The 25,869-nt window shown below is 44.4% G+C and overlaps 1 protein-coding gene across 1 annotated transcript in view; it reads left to right on the top strand.

The window, feature by feature from the left end:
- Ctnna1 (catenin alpha 1) overlaps positions 1-19,116 on the top strand; it is a 165,059-nt gene extending 145,943 nt beyond the window's left edge. Inside the window, exons 11-18 of the mRNA XM_008834280.3 lie at positions 2,635-2,791; positions 8,282-8,482; positions 9,076-9,227; positions 13,799-13,909; positions 15,003-15,184; positions 15,325-15,430; positions 16,903-17,037; positions 17,947-19,116. Coding sequence (XP_008832502.1) covers positions 2,635-2,791; positions 8,282-8,482; positions 9,076-9,227; positions 13,799-13,909; positions 15,003-15,184; positions 15,325-15,430; positions 16,903-17,037; positions 17,947-18,234 — 1,332 coding nt within the window. The 3' untranslated portion in view covers positions 18,235-19,116. The remainder of the gene's footprint in view (positions 1-2,634; positions 2,792-8,281; positions 8,483-9,075; positions 9,228-13,798; positions 13,910-15,002; positions 15,185-15,324; positions 15,431-16,902; positions 17,038-17,946) is intronic.
- The last annotated feature ends 6,753 nt before the right edge of the window (positions 19,117-25,869 follow it).

The following is a 25,869-nucleotide window of genomic DNA, read 5'->3' as shown; positions in this document are numbered from 1 at the left end:
TTACCGTGTCTCTGCATGTCCTGCCAAATTGGCAATAACCATGACAAAGGGAGACAAGCAATGGAACTGAAGTAATGTGGAGTGTAGGCCATAGGAATGAGGTTCCTATGAATATCTGCAACCATTTTTAAACTCTTTAACACCATCACTTTGCCTCTTCGTGTAAATATGCCCTAGCACTTAAGATTTCTGTTTTAATATTAGCCTGACGTACCATTTGTGAATCCTTATCAACTAACAAACATTTCCCCAGGTTTAATCCAGTCATAAAATTTTCCAGTGACTGATTGCAGTGCAGATGATAAATGAAATAGATTTAATCTCTTACTTCCAGAATTTTCATGGTTGACCAAATTGTATGAAATAAATTTAGTATAGATATCTAAAGATTGGGCATTTTCCTCTCAAGTTTGCCATTTTATCCTATCAACACTTTGTTTTTAATATCTTCGCTTCTTCGTTTGGTTTTAAAATGCTTGAAAAGCAACAATGCTTCCACATATCTGCAGAAACAGATGGTAACATACGCTGATCACACCTACCAAGAGTATTTATATAAATGATCTTAAAGCCTAGAAAAAAAATCACAGACAGTCTAGTGGATCCTCATGAAAATGCTGGAGTGATGACCCCTGCACACAGAGCTGTGCTTGTCCTCAGAGCCTCATTTCTCACCTTTGCAGTTTCATCTACAATGGACCTCAAGAGGCCTGAGCTCTAGGCAGACAGTACCCAAACCTTGGCATTAGGTGTGTGCCCTACGTAAAAAGGGCTTTTTCCAGTGTGATTATTCTTCGTATTCCCTCTGGGCTCATTCCTGCCTTTGTTCACAAACTTAATGTGTGGGGGGTGGGACAGCTTCACTATTGGCAAATATAAACTGGACAACATTGGTCATTTATTTTTCAGTGAGGAAGCTGTGACTCCATTCCAACGGTTGCCAGATCCTTTCATTATTTTGAAAGTTATGGCAGCAATTCAGATTTTTTCTGTCAGGTCTATTTTAAATAACTGGTAGCAAATTGAAAATTTTGCAAATATTTGAGGGGAGTTAGAGCAGTCTCTTTAGTAAGCTGAATCAGGTCTACCCTGGCCTATGTGATTTATGTTTCAAGGATGTTGATAAAGGTTTTGGTAGGAATGAGAATCAAGTTTGAGACAACTGCTGACTTAAAACCCAGACTTGAAGAGGGGAATGACTGGATGAGACAAAGGTAGTTTTCTTGCTGTCTCTAGCTTTGAGTCTCCCTGATGTTGAATGAAGAATTTAAAAATAAAGCGTGGGCTGAAGTAATATCTTGGGTTAAGAGTACTGGCTGCCATTACAGAGAACCCAGGCTCACTTTGCAGCACCCACTTGGCAGCCAACAACCACCCATAACTCCAGTTCCTGGGGACTCAACATCCTCTTCTGACCTCTGCAGGTATTGCATGACATGGGTGCACATACATACATGCAGGTAATAATATACATGTACAAATAAAATAAAAACAAGTAAAATTTAAACATAATAAAAATGAAACACATTCAGCATGATTGGATGTAGGAAGGCATGAATTTTATTTAAAACCTGTTAAATTCCACATGTTACATGATTCCATTTTTGTGTGAAATGTTCAGAATAGACAAACTCACAGAGATAGGAAGTATACTCACTAGTCGCTAGGAGATGAAAATAGGAGAGCAGAGGGAAATGGGGAGGCTTGCTAAGGGATTTGGAGCTGCTTTTTGGAACAATGAAAATGATAAAACTGAATGTGGCATCAAAATGTGACTATAGTAAATGTCATTGAATTTTACACTTTTGGTGAATTGTGTGGTTTATGAATTGTATCTTAATAAAACATTTAATTGTGTGTGTGTGTGTGTGTGTGTGTGTGTGTGTGTGTGTGTGTCTAGAACCCCTGCAGTAGGAGAATAACATGAAATAATATAAGGTGCAGTAGTAAACTGTTTCAGTGTATACTTCATGATATGGAGGAACATTTAAAAGAAGGAAACAGAAAGTTAATTGCATGTAGCATATCATTTTAATTATGTAATTTTTGATGTTTTATTTGTATAAGTTGAAAAGGGCCTAGAATTTAACGTCAAAAGTCATAGAATTGCCTTCATGGATTGGAGAAATTAGAGGAACTGTTCATTTGTTTTATAATTGCCTGTGGTTTCCAGATAAAACTTGCTTTAATATTAACATCTAAGACCTACTACTGTTTTTTTGTTTTGTTTTATTTTGTTTTTTTTATGTGTATGAGTGTATTGCCTGCATGTATGTAAGGGCACCTGTGTCGTGCAATGCCGCGGAGGTCAGAGGAGGGCTTCGGATCTCCCTGGAACTGGAGTTAAGGACAGTTCATAGCCGCCATGTGGGTGTTGGGAATTGAACCCGGGTCCTCTGCAAGAGCAGTCAGTGCTCTTAACGCCTGAGCCAACTCTCCAGCCCCAAGACCTACTACTGTTTAATAGTTCATTACTTCATCTTTGTACTAGTTATGATGGAGCATATGGTAATCCTGTTTCCTAGTGATATGTATGTAAGGTGGAGCCATTGCCCCTTTGTTGACCAAATTGTCCTGTCTTTTTATGTGCCTGGTTCTGAGACAGAGTAAACAATGTGCATTAATATCTTGCAGGTCATCAATGCTGCATTGGCTTTAGCAGCAAAACCACAGAGTAAACTGGCCCAGGAGAACATGGATCTTTTTAAGGAACAATGGGAAAAACAAGTCCGTGTTCTCACAGATGCTGTTGATGACATTACTTCCATCGATGACTTCTTGGCTGTCTCAGGTAATGAATTGGTTCCCTATAGTATCATGTGAGGATGTGTAAAATTATTGTCATCTAAGTCATAATTAAATGGACAGATGCCTCCAAGTGTTGGCAAGTAAATTATCCCACTAATAACATGCTGGTTTTCTTTTTTTTTTTAAGTGCTATATCCATGTCTTTTGAGCAGGAGGAGTTGGGATTGGAGCTGTATCCCTCATGGTGGGGCTGGTACCCATCCTGGAAGCATGGGGTAGACTTTCTCTGCTTTTGGAAACAGGGACCCTCCAGTTGTGCCCTGTATAGCATATAACTACATCCACCCCTCTTGCTACTTCTGTCCTGGTGTCCACTGTGGTTAAGTTATGAGCCTATGAAACTTGGAAGAGCTTCTCAGCAATGTCTGTTTCATTGTTTTTAAGAAAAAAAAAAAAAATCCCTTCATGGAATGCCTTGCTTCTGCCTCTAGGAAGTGATCATAGTTTAACTGACTGCTTCCCTGAAGACTGTGTCTGTATGATGCATAGATAGAAAACAGAGGAAATATTTGAGTGCCATTTAATTATGAACTTGAAAAAAATAAATCTGGGTAATTCACCTCACAAAAACAGTTGATTTCATTATATAAACATAAACTGGTAATGACATAGTAAATTGCATTCATATAGAAAATGTCTGTCAAATGCAATTCAGTGTTTATCACACAGAAATAAATTTTAATCCTATCTCCTTAGAATTGAGTAACATTAAATGCATTCTTCATTTAACCAGGCCTCTGTTGCCCTTGGCTGTGTGACTTCTCTTTGGAAGTGCCAGGCTTCCTGAGGCTAGTGCTATGGGCAGATTTAGTGGCTGGGTTCTTGTAGATCTAAAACTACCTGTCACCCCAGGGAACCACAGGCTACAACGTGGAAGATGTGAGTGACAACGGGGCTTGAAAGAGAAGCAGGACTTAAGTACATGCACAGCACAGTCCTCCAGAATGACCTATATAAGTGCGACACTGTCTTCTGCATACCAATGTTTCCCTGTTTTCACATGAACTCCTTGAGATTGGGAGCTTTGGCTTTACTTGAGAAAGTGGGGTGCAGGCAGTCTGTTAACTGCAGAAAGATAGGGTAAACGTGTTGCTGCAGGACTGCCAAATTGCAGATGCTGGGACTTTAAAACAAAAAATTCATTTGCAAGCACATCATTGCAGGTGCCAAAAATGCAGCAATGGCTTTTTTGGGAAATCTTGGCTTCTGTTGTTTTTCTCAATGAAGTATGGAATTATTCTTTTTCATAGGTTTAGAGAGAAACATTCCACCTTCACAGCAGCACATTTTTAAGCAAACAACAAATCTGAAATCTAAATTCAAAGCCCCCTGTGGAAAAATACTACATTCCTACAGTTTTTTGAGATTAGGTTGGGTATATAGTAGGCTTAGTCTCAAGGTATTTTCAGTCCTTACAGCTAAGTAAAATATAACAGAATTGAACGTCCTTCATGTAACATGCTTCAAATCAGACAAAAAAAGGGACCCTGCAGCAGTGTTTAGTGGGACCCAGGCAGACTCTTCAGATTATATGGTATAAAACAAGACTAGTAAAGAGAAAGCAAATTTGTTAGCAGATATATATCTGATGAGTGTGTTCAACTTTTACGCAATATGAGTTTTGAGAGAGTTGGTCTAGTGAAAAGAAATTGAGACAATTTCTATTTAGCAAATGAAAATATGGAATTGTTCTCTTGGAAGTGGTATTTTCAGAGCATCCGAATTTTAGATGACTTACTGGTATGTTTTCTAATGATCAGTCACAGGCTTGCTAAGGAACGTCAAATAATTAGTAGTGTGAGGCTTTAATTTACAATTATGTTTTCAGAGGCATGCATGTGCCTGGGCAGAGTTCTAGTAGACTAAGCAGTTAATTTCTAGCATTCAGATATCTTAATACCCACAAGTACCTGCCTCATCTATGGCACCTTTAACATTTTTATGTGGAAGGAACTGAAGATGTCTAACCTGACACAGAGCCTAGTTAAGTGCCATTTTGTAGGGGTCATGGGCAGGGGGCAGGAAGCCATATCTTGGCCTCACTTTGACCTCTGCCATGTGCTAGTTTCCCCTTGCCCTGAGGCACACTGGTGCTGGAGTGGTACTTGGGAGAAATAGGCTTGCTTCCAAGCAGTGAGAGTGCCCAACACTGTGCTTGACTTCTGGATATAGTTATTTCCTCCTGTATTCTAGAGCCTTGAGGCTTTGGGTAGTGTGAAAGGGTTGTTTGAATAATTCCACTGGTTTTCTGGGTTGGTTTGTTTTGTTTGTTTTTGAGACAGAGTCTCTTATAACTCAGGCCGGCCTTAAATCTGCTATATCACCAAGGATGAACTTGAACTTCTTTACCTCTTATATGTAAACACCATTCTGTATTGGGGATCAAACCCAGGACATGCTAGGCAAGCACTGTACAACTGAGATATACCCCCGTCCTTGATCTCACTGAGCTCTGTCTGCCTCTGCCTCCTGAGTGCTTGGCTCATTTTTCCTTTTTTTTTTTTTAAATATTTTATTATTTTTTTTATTTTATGTGTATGAGTGTATTGCCTGCATGTAGGTAAGTGTACCCACGTCGTGAAATGCTCACGGAGGACAGAAGAGGCCATCAGATCCCCTGGAACTGGAGTTATGGACAGTTGTTAGCTGCCATGTGGGTGCTGGGATTCTAACCCAGGTCTTCTGCAAGAACAACCAGTGTTCTTAACTGCTGAGCCATCTCTCCAGCCCCTCATTTTTCCTTTTTATTCAGTCTAAGATCCCAGCTCATGGTAGTGCTGCCCACCAGTGAGGTGAGTTTTCCTGTCTCAGTTACCAATCTAGATATAGATAATCCCTCACAGGTGTGCCCCCAAAGCTTGTCTGCTTGGTAACTCTAGGTCCTGTCTACTTGATAGTCAGCATTAACCATAACCGTGTCTAGTCCTTAATTTGGTCTGGTTTTGATAGTAAGGATTTTCATATTTTTTCTTTAATACTAAAAAAGCTAAACTAAAAATGAGAATTTCTTTTTGAAGGAAGCAGTGCAGATATTAATAAATTAGTGTGATTCCTGATTCCCATGTCCACTAGCTATATCTTGCATAAGTCACTCTGGCTGGGGCAGTGTGGGGGCAGTATGAATTTAAGAAAATCTGATTTATTTTTGCAAACATATATAGATTAAGGTTTGAATTGCTGTGTTTTAACAAAAAAGAATAGCATACATCACTGATTCTAAATTGTTAGCTTTCCCCCTGCCCGTCTTACCTATCCTAGAACAGGAATGAATATTAAAATCAGTGATAGGAAAAAATTCTGGTTTGTAGTTTTCTTAGCAACATCTTTCCTTTCCCTTTTGACCTTTTTCTTTCCTTTGCAATATAACTTTTCTACATCATCAATTATTACATTTTTCCCCCATGATGTATATGCTGGGCAAGTGTTTTTTTTACTGCTGTGCTACATCATGGTCCTGTAATTTGGTGGGTAGGGGAGGACAGGGATGGGATTTCTCTGTGTAGCTCAGGTTGACTTGAACTTGGAATCCTTTGGCTTCCAACTCATGAGTGGTGGAATTACAAGTGTGTGTCACAAAGCTGGTTAGTTGTTTCTTTCTTGTGATTTTTCATCTTATTCATATCAGTAGCTTCAAAACAGACTCTTCAGGTCTGCCTGTTGGCATAGTGGAAACAGATAGGGTTTTATGACCCACGGGGTCTTGAGGCCTAAGACATGGCATTGCAGTGGCACTCTTCTCTGCTGAGTTTGCTAAGTGCCACTTGCTTCTGGCCCACCTCTAGATAAGAGGATCGATACCAAGTGAGTTTCTTGTTTTGAGTGTCTTAGGTTGTTACCTCCTTTCCAGACATTGCTATGTGTAACTTGATCCAAGTGTGTTAGTAGGAGCTGTGAGGAAAGAGAATAGCTTCTGGCCATGGATTAAATTTGAAACCAGGCCTGGATTCCAACACATTCAAAGCATATCTCTCTCTCTCTCTCTCTCTCTCTCCCTCTCCCTCTCTCTCTCACGCACACGCACACGCACACGCACACGCACACGCACACGCACACACCGTATACCACTGTGTTTCTTAAACAGATGCATTTGTCACTCTTTGTTCAGTTCTTCTAGAAGAACTAGAACTCTTTGCCTGTTCTGCTAGGCACTCTTGATTGCATGTCTTCAACTAACTTCCAAGAGTTCTCACATATCTCAAAGGAAGCTCCTTTCTGAAGAGAAAGGAGATGGCTAAGTGACAACCTGTGGACTTTTCCATCATGTTGCCACCCACTGCAGCCCCTTCATTTATGCTGGTTGCTGATTCCCTCTGCAGTTATGGATCTGGCTGCACATGTGTGCTCAGCAGTCGTGGTGGCTATGTGTAGTCTGTTGTTCATCTAGGCACTATTCCCTTAGACTTGTGGGTTGTATCCACTTTACTGTATAGATGAGATGGGAGGTGCTTGTTCTAGGGTTTCTGAAACCTAGTGTCAGAAGTTAGTTTTTGCTTTGAGTGGACATAGTTTTGGTGGATCTTCAGATCTCGCTGTGTGACTGACTGCTTGACAGCTTAGGTGGATTCGTGGGTTTCCTTCTCTTGAGACCTACAAATACCACAGACTCAAATATTTTCATCTCTGATGTGCTCTTTCAGTGCCTTCAGAGGATGCTTAAACCTGCTTTCCAGCACCTTCTCTGATCTCAGAGTCATGCTGGCTCCTATTATTGGCATTTCCCAGGAGAGGGGACGCTTGGTGGTTAAATCCTGATATTGAACTCTTGTTGTTCTGATTTTACTTTGTTTCTGAAATATAGTCAATGAAAGTATTAAAGAGGAAAAGGAGTTCTACAAGGTGGGTTGGGCTCTCCTGCCATGGTTCTTAGGGGGGTAAGAGGACAACTTGTAGGTGCTCATTTTCCTTCTACTATGTGGGTCCTGGGGATTAGACTTTAGGTCATTAGGTTTGGTGGCAAGTGCTTTTACCTGCTAAACCATCACACTGACTGCTTGTTTTTGAGAGCTGGTCTCTCGTAGCTCAGGCTTGCCTCAAACTTGTTTTGTAACTAAGGATAACCTTGAACTTCTGATCCTCTTGCCTCTGCCTCCCTAGTGCTGGGATCACAGGTGTGTGCCACCACACTGACTTACTTTTTAAAGCCTGGAATGAAAAATTGTTAGTCTTGGGAGTATTCACAAGTTGAGTTTCTGGTATCTCTGGTGAAATGATATGTATGAACCTGATTTTTCTTTTTAAAAATAGGGTCTCACTATGTAGCTCGGGCTAGCCTTAGACTCCAGATCCTCTTGCCTGTGCCTCCCCTCCTGGGTACTAGGATTGCAAGTGTATGCTTCCGTACCTAGCTCTTGCATATAAAACTTTTGGCACTGACTGACACCAGGTGTATACTCAGTAAATGACACATGCCAAGTTACAGTGGTTACCTGCTGGTGGAAGACTGCCCTCATTCAGCTTTGTGCTTCCTCCTCAGAGAATCACATTTTGGAAGATGTGAACAAATGCGTAATTGCTCTTCAAGAGAAGGATGTGGATGGGCTGGACCGCACAGCTGGTGCTATCCGAGGCCGAGCAGCTCGAGTCATTCATGTAGTCACCTCTGAGATGGATAACTATGAACCAGGAGTCTACACAGAAAAGGTTCTAGAAGCCACCAAGCTGCTCTCCAACACAGGTGTGAGAACTAGTCCCCTTCTTAGAATTCCCCTTAATTGCCACCATGGCCTGAGTCAGGCAGACTGTCCTGTTAGCTCAAGTCCTATGGATAGAACACAGAAAGCTAAAATTCAGTCCTGGTGTTACAAGTTGCAGGTGGTACATTACACTAGGGAGACATTAGGTAGACCTCACAAACACATTTCTAAGTTTCCTGTAAGTGAATAAATGTTAAATTAATTAATGCTGGGTCCCATTTTCTCCCGTTTCCCCCTCTCTGTGTTGTGTTAGAAATTGAACCCAGGGCCTCTTAATGGTAGGCAAGCACTCTACCATTAAACTACTGTTCCAGCCCATTGTAGGTCTCATTCTTAAGCATCAAGCTCTCACCCACCCAGCCCTGCATCACAGAATCTGGTGAGAGGAACATGAATTGAGTCTTTATAAAATATTGTCCTTAGTTCACCTATGAACACTAGTTTACTTTGCTGGTGAGTACTTCTCATGAGTAGATACAGAAACTCAGGAGCCTTGCCTTTTTGTCCAAGGATTCAGGAAAGGTGGTGGGGTGCTGTCTGCTTAGTGTGACCCGCCCTGCCTCTTGTTTCGTAGTCATGCCACGTTTCACTGAGCAAGTGGAAGCAGCTGTGGAAGCTCTCAGCTCAGACCCGGCCCAGCCCATGGATGAGAATGAATTTATCGATGCCTCCCGCCTGGTGTATGATGGCATTCGGGACATCAGGAAAGCAGTGCTGATGATAAGGGTGAATAACTGCATTCCAGGCATTTTCATAGTTTCTTTCTTATCATTTGCTAAACTTGAGCAGTGTATCACTCTGGAGCTCACCATATGCAACGTATTAAAACCATGAATCTAAGAGCTGTTATAAGATACACTTAATTATGTTGTCTAAGGTCTAAAATGACTGTTAGTTACAAATTAAAGACCAGACATTGACCAAAAAAGAGATCTAGCATAAACTGAACTTGAATTAATTCAGGGAATTTAGTTGAGCTAACAGTCAATAATGTAAGGCTTCAGTTTGAGTTACAGGGGAAAGTTCAGAAAATAGTTACATTTCAAAGAAAGATTGCCTTTTTCTTAAGTTATGTAAAGTTGCTGTTCACAAGGAATACTCCTGTCCTTGAAGTGAGACTGAGGCTGGCTGTTAGAATCCCTGTTTAGGATGAGGATTTGAGGTTGTGGCAACCTCTGATGATGTTCCCTGGCCAAATGCTGAGCTCCTCTCCAGAGCAGAGCGGAAGCACTGCCTCTGAACATTTGACCCATGTTCTCTAAAAAAGCAGTAGTTCTCACTGCCTGCATTATAGCCCTAGACCTCGTCTATGTTGGCATGGACAAAAGAGTTTCTGAAACAGGCAACACCTCCATCATAAGTCCTAGGCCTGGGTCTCTGAAGCAAGCTACCTTCTCCTTAATGATTGGTCTCTTGTGTGTTTCTCTAAGATCTAGAGCAGAGTCTATGAATACACTTGCAGGGCCACCTGGACAGTCTTAAGTTTGTCCCAGGCTCTGAAGAGTAGGCATTTGGAATATAGTGTCCACCCGCTACATTGCTGGGGCTTTGCCATCCTGTTGTGTGGTTTGGTTAGTTGAGTTTCATTTAAACCTTTGTTTTCTAGCTGCACCTCCAAGGTAGGCAGGCATTCCATCCCACTTTCTGACTCCTGCAGCCTGACCTGCACAAGTTAGCCAGGATGTCAGTTGGAAACATTTTGAAGGGCTGTTGCATCCATTTTGTGTGCTGTATGGGAAACACTGGCAAGACTGCTGTTCTCCTGGGTGAGGCAGGAAAGAACTGCTCATGACTTGTTCTAGATGCCGACTGCTTCTCAGACCCTAAGTACCTAGAGGAGGGATGTGGGTGTGTGATGGCAAAGTGATAGAGGCTTTCACTCTTTTTTGTTGTTAAATCGATGTTGTGCTAACAAAGAACCCAAGTGGCCAGAGAGATGGTTCAGCAGACAAAGGCACCTGTTGCCAAGCCTTGAAGCCTGAGTTCAATCCCTGGGACTCATATGGTCAGAGAGGACTGACTCTTGCAAATTGTCCTCTAACCTCCACATGCATAATATATGCACATGCATGCAAAAGAAATAAAAATGCCATTAAAAAATGTTTTTAATTAAAAAAGTACCCATGTTCATTAAAGGTGACTTTGGGAGAACCATGGCACAGTGACTATAATTTGGTATGAACAGGTCACCAGGCCACACACACCCCAGTAATGAATACAGCTCTGCTTTTCCACACACATACACGCAGCTAAGCCCTGAGCTTCTTAGTGTCTTGTTGCTTCACCCATTTCCATTGTTCTGTGCACGCCCTCTTGTAGTCTGATTCCCACCAATCCTTTAGTGCACCGATATCTTTAATTGACTTTCGCTCAGTCCTCAGGTCTTGGCTTTCTTTTCTCTCTCTTCCTTCCCTCCTCCTTCCCTCCCCTCCTTTTCTTGAAATAGGGTCTCAACAATGTAACTTAGCTCTAGCTGGCCTGGAACTCAGAGATCCACCCAGCACTGCCTCTGCCTGCCCCCAAGTGCTGGGATTGTAGGCGTGCATGTGTACATGCCACAGAGCACGTGTGTTAAGGTCAGATGACAGCATGTGTGTTTTGGGGATTGAACACAGGTCATCACATTTGGTGGCAATTGCCTTTATCCACCAGCCCAGGTCTTGTGTCTGTAGCTTGGAGTCCATTGCTTCTGTGATAGCTGAAGCTTGGGCTCTATGAGGGCCCTTGGTGTCCTATAACAGCCACCAGTTCTGGACCTGGCATCTGTAACTGTTTTATTTTGTTGTTCTCTAGCCCTTCCCCTTGTCTGTCTGGCCGTTCCCCTGGAGATACCAGGCAGTTAGAATGCCTGTCCCCTACTGCTGTCCTACTGTACCATGTCTACTTCCTCCTAGAAAGGATCTCCTTATCAGTGTTCCTAGCTGAGGTTGCCCAGCACTGGATACATCCTCATACTGACCCACTGCCTTCTGCTCCTTTCCTTTCATACATGGGGTTGCTCCCCCATCTTATGCACATCTGTTAGCCCCTCTCCTTCTCAGTCTCCCTGTCTGAAAGGTCCTGGCCTCCCCTCTGCCTGCATTCCTATGTGTTTTGTTTTGTTTTGTTTTTTAAATTGCCACCTTGCTGGGCATGGTGGTACACACCTTTAATTCCAACCGAGGCATATTGATCTCTGTGAGTTTGAGGCCAGCTTGGTCTATCTGCATTTACTTGGCCAAGAGTGAACCCCTGGCCTCTCCAACTAGATCAGTCAGTAGTAACGCCTTCCCTTGCCCAGGTCTAACTGTGGGTTCCTCTTGATTTCTCTTTCTGTTGCATATCTCACATCTGATCAACCAGTAAATCTGACTAGCTCTATCTTCTTAAAGAGAGTAAGTGCATATTCCCACCCTGGTCTAAGACCCCAGCATCAGCTTATCTGGTCTTCCTATTCCCAGCCTTCAGTGCCTACAGTCACACAGCAGCCAGAGTCATCCCCTTTAAGCTTCAATCAAATTATGTTAGCCACTGTTCCAAACTCCCAGAATTTCCACTTGTCCTTACACTGGCCCACAGGCCTTCTAAGGACATGATCCTGTTGCCGCTCATCTCCTGCCGCCCTTCTTAGGGCCTAGGTGGACTGTGGGAAGGCGAGGAAGTGTTAGTAGCGGCTTCTTTGAAAAACTCCTTGGACTCATACCAACACTGAAGCAATTCATAGCCTTAGCTCCTTGGTGTTCTGTGACATCACGTCAACAGGACTCTAGGGTCACACATGAACAAGCTCTGCGGTGCCTTATGATCCCCACCCCCTCCTTTAGGACCAGGTCAGCCATTGCAAATGTTAGAACCCAAGATGGTTTCTGATGTATCTCACATGTCGTGTCATTTGAACCTCACAGCAGCCCCTGGGCTGACTGGGCTTAGGGCCTGGTGCAGATGAAGGCCTTGCTTCATTGCCCTCCTATCACAGGCTGGCTGGGCCAAGAGCCAACCCCAGCTGTTCTGTCTGCTGCCCCCTTACTGATAACAACTAGAAGGCAACATTGTTTCAAGTCAGTAGCTAATCATGAGAGACTGGTAGTTTGTTCAAAAGTTTTCTTTATAATTAAAGCAAAGAACTAGAAACAATCATCAGTCTCTTTGCTATTTATTTACTGAACCCTCACCTGTATTCTCTATTCCTTTGGTAAAAGTTTTGTTTTTATTTTAGGAATAATTCATTGCCTGGTTTTACTACTCACAGTAACCTTTGGCATGCAAAGAGAAAGCCTGTTAATTTATGTCTTTTGTCATAAAGTAGGAATGTTTTGAAGACTTTTTTTGATGAAGGATGAGTCCTTTGTTCAAATACAGATGTGGGACATTACATTAAAAAATGAAATTCAGGGGCTGGAGAGCTAGCTCAGGGGTTAAGAGCACTGGCTGCTCTTGCAGAGGGCCCAGGTTCTATTCCCAGCACCCACATGGCAGCTAACAGCCGTCCATAACTCCAGTTCCAGGGGATTCGACACCCTCTTCTCACCTCTGCAGGTCAGAAGACCTGCATGACACAAGGTGCACTTACATTGCGTGTAGGCAAAACACTCATATGCATAAAATAAAATAAAATATTTTTTAAAAAATGAAACTCGTAGCTGGGCGTGGTAGCACACACCTTTAGTCCCAGCACTCAAAAGGTAGAGGCAGGCAGATGGATCTCTGTCAGTTCAAGGCCAGCCTGGTGAGTTCCAGGTCAACTGGGGCTAGAGGAAGACCTATCTCAAAAAAACAAGAATGAATGAATGAATTTGAATATTTTTTTAATGAAATTTGTGAGCCGCGAGTGGTAGCACACATCTTTAGTCCCAGCACTTGGGAGGCAGAGGCAGGCAGATCTCTGTGAGTTCAAGGCCAGCCTCATTTACATAGCGAGTTCCAGGCCATCTGAGGCTATAGGGAGACCCTGTTTCAAAAAGAGGAGAGAGAGAGAGAGAGAGAGAGAGAGAGAGAGAGAGAGAGAGAGAAGAGATCACTGCAAGTCTTGATTCAGTGGTCTGATTGAGCCCTGTACTCTGTAAAAATAGGCTTCTTTGAAGTGATGTGGGGGCTACATATGAAGGGTGTTTTTTGGGGGGGTCTTTTTGAGACAGAGTCTCCCTGTAGCCCCAGCTGTCCTGGAACTCACTATGTAGACCATGCTGGCCTTGTACTCACAGAGATCCGCCTGCCTCTGCCTCCCAAGGGCTGGGATTAAAGGTGTATGCCACCACGCCCAGCCATGGTGGGTGGAGACCTGGGGTGTGTCTGACTCATGGTTTCTGTCTTGGCTGCAGACTCCCGAGGAGTTGGATGACTCTGACTTCGAGACGGAAGATTTTGATGTCAGAAGTAGGACAAGTGTCCAGACAGAAGATGACCAATTGATAGCTGGCCAGAGTGCTCGGGTAAGGAAGCATTCCTTGTTTTGTAGTTGTTCCTGGCCCTATTGGGCCTGGCCCTTTTCTCTTCGGAAAATACTCTTCCATATTCAGAGTACCATTTTTCTTGGATTTTTCCATGGCAGTAAGACCAAAGTCCTAAGTCATGACACCTGCTGGCTAGTTGTAGTTCCTTTAAAATGCCTCCTCATCTTGGAGCAGGGCAGGAATCTGGGGATCTTCATCTATACACTGGAGCGCTAGGTTATGATATAGTCTGAGTTAGGGGAGGCTGAGGATCCAGAAAATGCTGTTTGTTAAAAAGAATTTGGTTATTTGGAAAAGTTTATTGCCTGTGCTTATCTCATTGACAGCCAAGGGTATGTGCTATTGAATTATTCATGGGTTTAAAAAAAATAACAGTGGTATAGAAAACCAGTCAGCCATTGCATTCATTTGAGTCATTAAATCTTCAATCAATAGCGTTTATGTTTTTGGAAAGATGCCAGGCTACATATCTAAGGAGTCTATTTTCACACTCCTTAGATAACTGTCAAACAGAACATGTCCCTGCTTTAGGCCCTGACTGACTCATGAGTGCTTGGATTACTGAGAGGATGGAGCCCCAGCCTGAGGGCTTTGGGCTTCAATTGGGCAGCTGGCCTCCAAAGTGCTCATGGTGGAACTACCCTGTCAAGTATCTAAAATTTATGTTCCTCAGAAAATTCTCTGCCTTCTTCAAAATTTAAATTCCAAAACTTCCCATTCACTGCCCATAGGGCAAAGGGTTCTACCCACTGATTATCCCTTTTCCTATTGCCACCAAAGGCAGCAAGGTTGAAATTTTTGAAGGAATTAGCTAGTTAGATCTGTACAGGTGTGATTGTGAAACCTCCAAGCCAGCCTTCTATGCCTCATGTTGTTTTTTCCCCACTCATACGTGTTCTTGAAAATGGGTTGGGAATTTAGGCTGCAGTAAACTCCTGAAAAATGAGGAGAGAGAGCCCTTCAGGCAAAATGAAGCCTATTAAAGCATTATCTTACCTATGTCAGATTGCCTGTTAGAAATATTCTTGGCTAATGCACTGTGAAAACTTCATATTCTGGCTTCTTATTATAGGCAATCATGGCTCAGCTTCCTCAGGAGCAAAAAGCAAAGATTGCAGAACAGGTGGCCAGCTTCCAGGAAGAAAAGAGCAAACTAGATGCTGAAGTGTCCAAATGGGATGACAGTGGCAACGACATCATTGTCCTGGCCAAGCAGATGTGCATGATTATGATGGAGATGACCGACTTCACCCGGTGAGCGGAAACCCAACCTGGCAGGCGAGCGCAGAGGGCAGCTTCCTTCCCTGGGGCCCTTGCAACTGTGTAGACATCTTCTCTACTCACCTCCAACCAGGTGGGGATTCATAGACAGAGATCCTATTCTCTCTCTTCAGAGGCAAAGGACCGCTCAAAAATACGTCAGATGTGATCAGTGCTGCCAAGAAAATTGCAGAGGCAGGATCCAGGATGGATAAGCTTGGGCGAACCATCGCAGATCATGTAAGTGGCAGGCTTGCCTGGCCTACTGCTAAGGTAGCTATTAATGATCATTTCCATGGACCACAGCTTATCTCTGAAAATCCTTCTTAGGTTCTTGATTAATCCCAGCATAAATTTCTAAGGGTTTCTGAATTCCTGCTTTCAGTAGCTAGGTATGTCTATTCTGAAATCTTCCAGTACTTAATCACTAAAACCAGCCTCTCAGCTCTCACTCTCTAGAACTTCAACTCTGGGCAGCATCTACTTCTGCCAACCCCAAGACTAGAACCAGATGTATCAGAGCCTCTGGTTTCTTAAGTAAGAAGGTAAGGTTTCCATAAGACTCTGTGGGGCAGTGTCCCGAAAGGCCAGTGTGCCTAGGTAGGGACATACCTTTCAGCTCTGCGGCCCATGCTCCCAGCTACTTTACTTCATGCCCCTAGGAAGCTTCACAGCACATTTCTGGGATGCTCCAAGTCTTAATATCAGGAGTGGTTTTTCCTGAGTTATCTAAGTTCTCAGTCTCATCTAGGCTGCAGGATGAGTGACAACTGGCCCTTATTACTTTAGCTGAGATGCTACAGTCATTCTTGATCATCCTCTTAATGCCACTCAAAAAGCCTTGTGAAAAATATATTTGGACACTATCTGGTCTGACCTTTATGAAATCAGTAGCTGATCTAGCTCTCTTACCTGCCTGCCACTATGGGCTCTCCTGTTCTCTCCTCTTTTCTCCATTCTTGCATACAGCCATCAACAGTCGTCATAAAATATAAATCAGACTTGGGTCTGCCCTGCTTTAGTGGCTTCTTAAAAGAAGAAGCCACTAGCCTGGACTACAGGCCCCATTTTATACCACACTGCTGCTCTTTGGCCCCCACCTCACTAGAAGAAAATGTCTATTGTAAACACTGGAGAACAGCAGGGCTTTGGCAGCAAGATGGGCACTGGGCAGGGCCCACTCTTCAGTTTAATCATGCATCTTCTATCTTTGCTTAAAGTGAATGTCTCCTGTCATCAGGTGTTTTATCTTGTCCATTGCAGCTGAGCAGATAGAGTGCCTCAGGGCAGAAGAGCTTTCTTGGATGGTTAATTTACATAGCTCAAAGCATTCTGACTTTTCTGCATAATCAGGCCTTTGTTCCCAAGGCTTTCTCTCACCTTGTAGGGGCATGGGCTTATCCTTGCTGAAAGGTCTGAGGTAGACTCCTTGGCAGTAGTGGTCTCTTCTCTCATGGAGTTACTGGGAGGCTCAGAAAAGTATTCACTGCATACCCCATGGTATGCAACACAGACCAGGCTTCAGAGTGACCTGCCGGAGATGTAGTAGCTTTAGGAATAGGACACTTTATCCCTCTAGCTCTTTGCTCCTTTAAGAAGAGAGCAAGTATGTTTGTGCTCCAGGGAGCCTTTAAGGAATAGCCCTGGGAGCAGGAGGTTGTCTGAGCTAGGCCTGGTGTTATTAGTGCTAACTGTGTTGTCTGTCCCATCAGTGCCCAGACTCAGCCTGCAAGCAGGACCTGCTGGCCTACCTGCAGCGTATCGCCCTCTACTGCCACCAGCTCAACATCTGCAGCAAAGTCAAGGCGGAAGTACAGAACCTTGGTGGAGAGCTTGTTGTCTCTGGGGTAAGTGTTAGCAGTGAGACGTGGTGGTCAGAGGGAATTGGCTGAGCTATGTCTGCAATGAAAGTAGGCTTTTGCTCCATCTACCCCAAATGGGGAAAGTGTGTGGAACAGAAATGGCAAGGTCCATCTTGGTTCCTGGAGCCCTCAGGCCATACATCTTCTCTATCTACTGAATTGCAGCTCTTTTTAGCATGGTATGGTTGGTGACAGCTGGAACTGTTACCAGGCCTGGTCTCTTCCCTTAACTAGATTCTCTGGGGAAAAGTATTTTTATCCTCCCTGTTTTTTCTTCCCCCAGAGAGGAATGAAGCTGCTCAGAAATTACAAAGTGGCCTGTAGAAACTCCTTTCACAAAGTTTCTACCCATGTTGTATCTATGATCAGGTCACATGGGCAAAAGAAGGAAGATATTTCCCTAGTTGCTACCCCAGGTCTGTAGAGAACAATTCTCCACAGTCTCTAGGTGAGAGGATAAGACCTCATACCTGAAAGCATAGGGGCTCTGTGTTGAGCAGGAACGGCCTGGCTTCATAGTCTTCTCTGTGGCTATTAATGGAGCCAGTGCTCCAGCTCTGGAGTTATCCAACACCACCTTCAAGAAAAATACCAGCCCATCTCTAATATTTGTGAGTGAAAACTTGAGGGATGGTGGTGGCAAGGTGATTATACCATGTGTGTGTGTGTGTGTGTGCGCGCGTGTGCGTGTGTGCACGCGCGCACGCACGTGTTGTCACCCCCTTCTCAAAGGCAAGTGTTTGCAGGCTGTGGACAAGAACAGCCATTGAGAGAGCTAATCAGTAGCAAGGCTACTACATGGTGCCACCATGGCCCTCCCCTGCCCATTTTTGAGGTGGTAGAGGCCCTGGCTGGTATGGCCCAATTCTTCACCACTCCATCTGTCACTTGTAGGTGGACAGCGCCATGTCCCTGATCCAGGCAGCCAAGAACTTGATGAATGCTGTGGTGCAGACAGTGAAGGCATCCTATGTGGCCTCTACCAAATACCAGAAGTCTCAGGGCATGGCTTCCCTCAACCTTCCTGCTGTGTCATGGAAGATGAAGGCACCTGAGAAGAAGCCCTTGGTGAAGAGAGAGAAGCAGGATGAGACACAGACCAAGATTAAGCGAGCATCTCAGAAGAAGCATGTGAACCCTGTGCAGGCTCTCAGCGAGTTCAAAGCCATGGACAGCATCTAAGCCTGCTCGCACCTTGTGGCTCCTGGAGATCAGTCACTGCTTCATTCAAATGTATTTGCTAAGTAGAGAACACCTGATACTCCTTAGGGACTTAGGCAGATTTTGAACCCAACCAAGAGGTGAATTTTGTGAGGACATGTTTGTGTTAATGTTGGTTTTAACAAACAAATGCTTTTAGAATTCAGAAGTATATTTCTAGCTATATTTTTTATAAGCTTAAGTGAAAATAAAAATTCCATAACCAAAGAGAATCGCATATTAACTTCTTAGTCATACTGTTGGCCAGGTTGGGATGCCTGTTCACTAGGTAGGGGTGAGCGTTTGAGGAGAGTGGCTGCCTTCAGCCCTGATATTGGGCAGTGTGGGGTTAAATGACCAAGGATGACCCAGAGTAAGCTGCCTGGGCATCTTACAGTCTCTGGAAGAGGAAGGTACCAGAAAGCTCTTCTGAGGAATAAACCATATGAAACAATACAATATAATGTATCGTGAAGAAAACTGATTACTCTCTTTATGAAATGAAATGGGAATTATAATGCATGGCTACAATTCCTAATGTACTCTGCTGCAGGACATTAATAAAGTTGCTTTTTTCAGGCTAGAATGTTGTGATGCTGTAATCAGAACATACCTTTTCCCTTCCAGCTTCAAGTGCAAATTCGTCATTGGGCGCACTTTTAATAATCACAGTGTTTCCTGCCTCTGGGCTGGCAACAGAAGCCTGTCAGAATAGTGTTTGCTTAGGCAATAATTTAGACTTTATTTGTGATTACCATAGCGATTACTATAGCTACAAGGTATAATTTTACTGTCTTATTTAATTTTATGAATCAGAATGTTTTTTACACTAATTTTTCCCAATAAAGTCCACCATGAAACCAAGTCTAAGCAGCGGAAGTCATTTCTTTGCCTTCAAGAAGAGTCATGGACTTGGTATAATGTTTGCCTTGCTCTGGTCCTTCCCCACTACCCTCAGGAAAGTTACCTAGTGAGGGAGGCAGCCCACCAGGCAGGGTCAGGTGCTGTTCAGTGACCTAACCCACTTCTCTACCTCAAGAATTCCCATCAGCCTTCAATCTTGACATGAAGATAGCAGCTCCATTCTCTGGTCTTGGCTCTTGTCCCTCCCAGCATGGCTATAGCCATTGTCACCTTACTAGCTGCAATTCTCTCTGCCATTTCAGTTAGCTCTTACCTCACCTACTCTACTGCTGTCCCCTTCTCAAGGTGATGGCCTTCCACATGGTCAAGCAGACTAGCTCTTGGTCACCATTTTACCAACTTCTTCATGAGTGAGGAAGACACTTCCTGAACACACTTCTGGCCACGGTGCCTCCCTCTGTTTTTCTGCCTTCCTTCCTGGAGCTGCTCCTCTAGCACCTGAACCTTGTCCCTTCTCTGTGTCACTTTTCTGATCTTACCTTTACATGGTCAATGATGGTTTGCCTTTGGAACTCTGATTTCATACCTAACTGCCTCTGCTTGGGTGCTCTTGTATGCTCAACCTGGCCAGAGTGCACTTGGTATCCCTGTTCTCTGCTACTCGTGCCCAAAGCGCCGCTCCTGCTGTTTCCCCACTTCACTAACTGGCACTAACAGTCACCTCATGTTTCTGGCCAAATACCAAAAAATTGAAGCCACATTTAAATGTATGGAAGGTCTCACTACTTGTCATCACCTTTGCATACTATCCCCTGGCCTAAGTCACCTTGGCAGTCTAGTACTATAGCAGATTGCCAAACTTAGCAGCTGTCTTATAGTGTCTGAAGGTCATGAAGTCATAGCTGAGGCTGAGGTCAGGTTTGATGGGCTGATGTGCTTCCAAAGCTTGCTCAGTGTGCCACCAGCAGTCCTCATTTCTTTTATGGGCCCTTCCATAGAGGAGCTCACGACATAGTAGCTTCCCTGGACTGAGCCAGTGCTTTCTTCAAACCCGTCCTAGAAAGCCATTCCCCATTACTGCTCCTGTACTATGCTGATGGCAGTGACTTGTGGGTGAGTTCCAGTAGGTAGACCCCCCCCCCGCAGTCAGCAGCACCCTTCCTTCACCTTCTGCCACAGCAGCCAGTCATCCCTGTCCAAGCGAGCTGTAGTCTTCCCCTGAGCACAGACCTGCAAGTGGCTTCCATGTTCACAAAAACCGAAGTCAGTAATGGCTGTGGCCTCTTGTCCCCTCCTGCTGCTTCTCCCCATTCTTCAACATGCTGCTCCTGTCTCCTTGAACCTGCCAGGCACATCCTGCCTTTGCCTGGATGCTGGCAGTTCCTGGCTAGGGTGCACTTCCCAGATAGCCGTGTTCCCTATCAGTCTAACATATCCTTACCTGCCCTCTTTATACCACTGCATTGAGCTCACCATTTTTCCTGCTGTTTTTTCCTACTTACTATGTAGACCAGGCAGGACTCAATCTGACAGAGATCCATCTGCCTCTGCCTCCCCAGAGTGCTGGGGTTAAAGGCATGTGCCACTACACCCAGCACTCTTTCTTGTAGTTTTTATCACCATCAGTTTGTCATAGGAAAACTGTTCCTAAGGTTTGTGCTCCAAATTCAGTCTAGGGGCAGGTCCACTGCCCTGCACTCGGGCCAAGTCCCCAGTCCCTATTCAGTCTTCCAGCTCTCAGCCAGCTACTTCCCCGCAGCAGAGGCCAAGGCCTCGCCTCACCTGCATCCCTGCATATCAGCCCCATGACCACATACATCTGATCAAGCCAAGCCTCTGCATAAAGCCCTTTATCAGGCTGCACACTTGCCACCTTGTGTCTTCTATGTCTAGGACTGGGGCCCCATCATCTGCACCCATACACTGCTCACTCATATCTGTTAACTTCCTCTCCAGATATGGCCTTGGCTAGGTTGAAAGAAAAAAAAAATTTTAAAAAACCCTGGCACCTGAGGAGGCCGTGACCAAAATCTTGAAACACTCAGATAATCTAGTGTAGTGCATCCAGGTAGCACATGAGAGGAAGGCTTGACTTACTCCCTACTCCAGATGTTGGTTCCTGCCCTTTTGTCACCCCCCAAGAGACTAACCCATCCTGATGCTTCTGGTTGGATCAAGACAGACATGTTCCTCTGAGGAGCACAGATCATTGACACCCAGGTGAGACTTGCATGAGACAACTACAAACACCAAGTTCCTCTTCAGTCTGTCACATTGTTTGACACCCAGGTGAGACTTGCATGAGACAACTACAAACACCAAGTTCCTCTTCAGTCTGTCACATTGTTCTTGCCTGTCCTCAGACACTCCCCAACCACCTGCACCTCCTGTTGGGTGTCTGTCTGTGCCTTTCCCAGGCTGACTTTGCCCTTCGTAACCACCCCACTAGCTTTCATGCCCAGGTCCCCATCTCACCTCTGTAGCACTCATTACACAGCTTCCGGCCCCAACCTGCTGGACCTTCTACTTAGGCAGGACCTCCTCCCCAAAAAGGGAGGATCTGCTGTGGCTATCCAGCCCTTAGCATACCAGCCACATCATCTCTGCAATGTGGGAAGTGTCTCACTGCCCCCAACCTTCCAACTAAGGAAGTAGATGAGACAGCAAAGTCCCTCTTCCAAGTCACATGGCAGCAAGTGGCCCAACACCAGCTTCAAGATCCAGTCCCTCCAATAACTCCCAGGTTCCGACCATCCCTTCTAGCGCCCCACCCCCACCCAGAGCCTTAGCAGTCTAGAGTGCCAGTGGCACCCCTCTGGCATACTATCTGGCGTCGCAGATTCATGCTCCTCCATTTTCAGCTCATTTTCATGACCAGTGGCACTGCCTGCCATGGTGCAGGGCTCAGATCTAAGCCCCAACTCTTCCCTGTGTGTCCAGTCATGCATGACAATGCCAGACCTGTAAGTCTCAAGCACTGACTGCTGCTAGATGTTCAGCAACAGGTTTTCAAGGGTGGGGCCAAGAGAGGATGCACCTCCACACAGGCTCCTTCATCATACTTTCATTGCTCTAAAGGAATCGCAGCACAAATATTAGAAAATGCAGTCCTCTCGTAAATTCCACCTGGGTGATGCTTACAGCTGATTCTTCACTCATTTTACTGCACTCTTGTAGCCACAGCCAACCTATGGTTGCCCCCATCAAGTCTAGTTCTGACATGAATGCTGCCTGTACTTTTGCTTACCTTAAGGAGATGGAAGCAAAACAAAACATGCTAGAGACATATATACCTGTTGATCAATGAGTGACTCCATTGCTGGGTCAGCAGCAGTTGTCAATACTGGATGGAGTCCCTGCTTGCTCTGTGTACTGACAATGGCATTGCTATATGAAACATACACGTTCAGTATTTTCTTCATCCCCCTTTTTGTGTGTGGGGGGGTGTTTGTGGTTGAGACAGAATCTTACTCTGTAGCTCAAGCTAGCCTGGCACTCACACTGCAGTCCAAGCTGGCCTCAAACTTCCAGCAATCTTCCTGACTCTCCAAGTGTCACGATTATATGCATGAGCCATCAAGTCTAATGTCATGAGTTTCTTAAATCTAGACCATCAACAAAACAGCAAGTCAAGCTTCCATTTGGAGTGTGTCCCAATTTCCCTGGTGCAAATTCTGCCACCACCTAAGATTCCAAGCCATGATGTATGTTGTGAATGTGGAGTTAGGAAGAACAGAGTAGGGTCACCATACTGTGCAGTCACCAACACAGTGGATGTGCCTCCAGAGCAGACAGGAATACAGTCATCGGGGAAGGAGGAATTCTCTGAAGCGCTTTGCTTGTTTTGCTTTTTTACTTTTTAAAAATTTATGATGGAACTTTCATGTAGTAAAATCTACTCTTTCTGATGTATACTTAGGATTTTTGACAAATGCAGTCTCATAACCCATGTTACAACCAAGAAAGGAAAGTTATACACACACACCTTTGTTACCCCAAGGTAGTCCAAACATATTCCCACCCTAAGTTCTGGAAAACCCTTTCCCTCTAGTGCTGCCTCCTCATATAAACAGAATACCCCAATTCTTAGCCTTTGAGGGGCTACATACTTGAGTGCATTTCTGTCAGCTGCAAGTAGTATTCCATTAGAAGGACGCACTGTTGTTTGCTCATTCATTCTTCCCATGGTGTTTGAGCTGTTTTGAGCGTTGCTTTGCTTTCCATAAATAAAGTTTATATAGGCACTTTGAACAGGGGTGTCTTAGTTTGTTTCTTCATTGCTGTGACAAAATACTCTGACCACTACCAATTTGGGGAGGAAAGGGTTTATTTGTCTTACATCTCCCAGGTCACAGTTCATCAGGGATCCCAAGGTAGGAACTCAGGGCAAGAACCTAGAGGCAGGAGCTGGAGCACAAGCCATGGAGGAACACTGCTCACTGGCTTGCTAAAATCCAAAACAAGTACTGTCTTATTTCAAAGGGAAGAATCGGGCACACCTAAGCAAAACCAAAGTCCAGCAAAGCAGCTCCAGGCTGGACATCTGGGATTCATTCACTCACGATCTGCTGGGCTCCAAAGGGTACTGGCAGCTCCACTTCTCTGACTCTGCCATCCACAGTACATTTAGCTTGTCTCACAGACCCAGGCCAGCTCCATTCCACACCTACTGCTGTCCTTGGTGGTCATCCCATGGTCCCCGCATCTCCAAAAAGCTGGGGTCTCCACTGAAACTCAGTCTACACCTTCACCAATAGCTTCTTGCCTCTTGGGGTGCAAAGTCTCAGATTCTTTCCATGACCCCTTCAATCCTGGGGTCTTAACTGCAACTGAAGCTGCACTTTCACCTATGGCCTTTCCTGGCCTCTCAGAGTGCTAAGCCTCAGCTGCTCTCTGTGACCCCTTCACACTTTCAACACCAGAACCATGCAGGAGACTCTTACACATTACCAAGTCCTGCTTCCAGCTTGAGATAGAGGCTTGGGTCCCCTCCATGTGCTGACCCTGAGGAAATACCTCCCAGAAGACTTCACCTCAGTGATGCTGGTCTCTTGTTACTTACAGCTGACTTTTCAGCCCCAGCTAACCAGCATCAATTGTCCCAGTAAAGCAAAGGTTTTGCTTCAGGTTCTGGTCTGTTCTTAATCACAGCTGATTCTTCAGCTTCAGCTGACCAGAATCCACAAATTCTCAATTCAAAATCTCACACGAACAGCCCTTGATAGTCTCCACTTCCCTGTGAAGCTTCACAAGCCAGGCCTCCATTGTCCACAACTCTTTCAACATAGCTGTTCCAAGCTCCACAGCAACAAACTCTAAGTGCGCAATGGCTTTTCCAGCCTACAGTTCCAAACACTTCCACAGTCCTCCCAAAAACACTGAGGTCAGGTCTGTCACAGCAATACCCCACTCCTGGTACCAATTTCTGTCTTAGTTTGTTTCTTCACTGCTATGACAAAATACTCTGACCACTACCAATTTGGGGAGGAAAGGGTTTATTTGTCTTACATCTCCCAGGTCATAGTTCATCAGGGAGCCCAAGGTAGGAACTCAGGGCAGGAACCTGGAGGCAGGAGCTGGAGCACAGGCCATGGAGGAACGCTGCTTACTGGCTTGCTCCCCTGGCCCCTGCTCAGCCTGCTTTCTTATGCAACAGAGGCCCACCTGCCCAGGGGTGGCACCACCCACAGTGGGCTGGGCCCTCCCACATCACTCAACAATCAAGAAGGTGCCCCGTGGACATGGCTACAGGCCAGTCCAATGAAGGCAATTCCCCAATTGAGGCTCCCTCAACCTAGGTGTGTCAAGTTGACACTAAAGCTATCCAGCACAAGGGGCTTTTGTATAAACAGGATTTTGCTTATCCCAAATGCCTAGGATTGTGTTCTATAATAAATATATGTTAAACTGTAAGAGACTCCCAAACTGTTTGCTATCAGCTGTGCCATTTTGAATTCCCCCAGCAGTGGGTGAGAGTCCAGCTGTTCTGTTTCCTCCTCTGCACATGGCATCCCCAGGCTGTGTTTGGGTTTTTTTTTTCTTTAGTCACTTTAATAGGTATGCAGTGGTATCTCACCATGGTTTTATGTGCATTTCCCTAACTAAGGATGTTGAGCATTCTCACGTGCTTATCTGCCATCTGTGTATTTTTGATTAAATGTCTTTTCAAATCTTTTATCTTTTATTGGGTTGACTTTACTGATGAGTATTGAGAGTTCTTTATGTATTCTGGGTACAAGTCCTTTGTCAAATATGTGGTTTGCAAATGACTTTCTGTTTGTGTCTTCTTTTTAGTTCCTTAACAATTTCTTAACAAAAATTTTGACTTTGATCAAGTCTAATTTATCACATTTTTCATTTTTTGAATGAGTCTAGTATTATATCTAAGAACTCTTTTAAATATTTTATCTATTATTTTTATTTTATGTGTATGAATGCACTGCCTGCATGTAAGTGCACTGATGCCTACGGTATTCAGAAGAGGGTGTTGGATCCTTTAGATAGGAGTTACAGACAGTTGTTAGTTAGTTGCCATGTGGGTGCTGGGAATTGAACCTGGGCCCTCTGCAAGAGCGGCCACTGCTCTTAACTGCTGAGCCGTCTCTCCAGCCTCACCAATCTTTTTTCTTAAATCATCACTAAATAGTCATTGATAATTTGATAATAAGTTGATAATTTGCCTTATGGTTTGTTATTTATTGATTAAAGTTGGAAGCTATATGGTTTCATCAATAGCTTCCAGTTTATCATGGT

The sequence above is a fragment of the Nannospalax galili genome, unplaced genomic scaffold, assembly GCF_000622305.1.
Source record: "Nannospalax galili isolate Female #2095 unplaced genomic scaffold, S.galili_v1.0 scaffold856, whole genome shotgun sequence".
Lineage (NCBI taxonomy): Eukaryota > Metazoa > Chordata > Mammalia > Rodentia > Spalacidae > Nannospalax > Nannospalax galili.
Note: the sequence above shows the minus strand (reverse complement) of the source record. Positions and strands in the feature narration are given on the sequence as shown.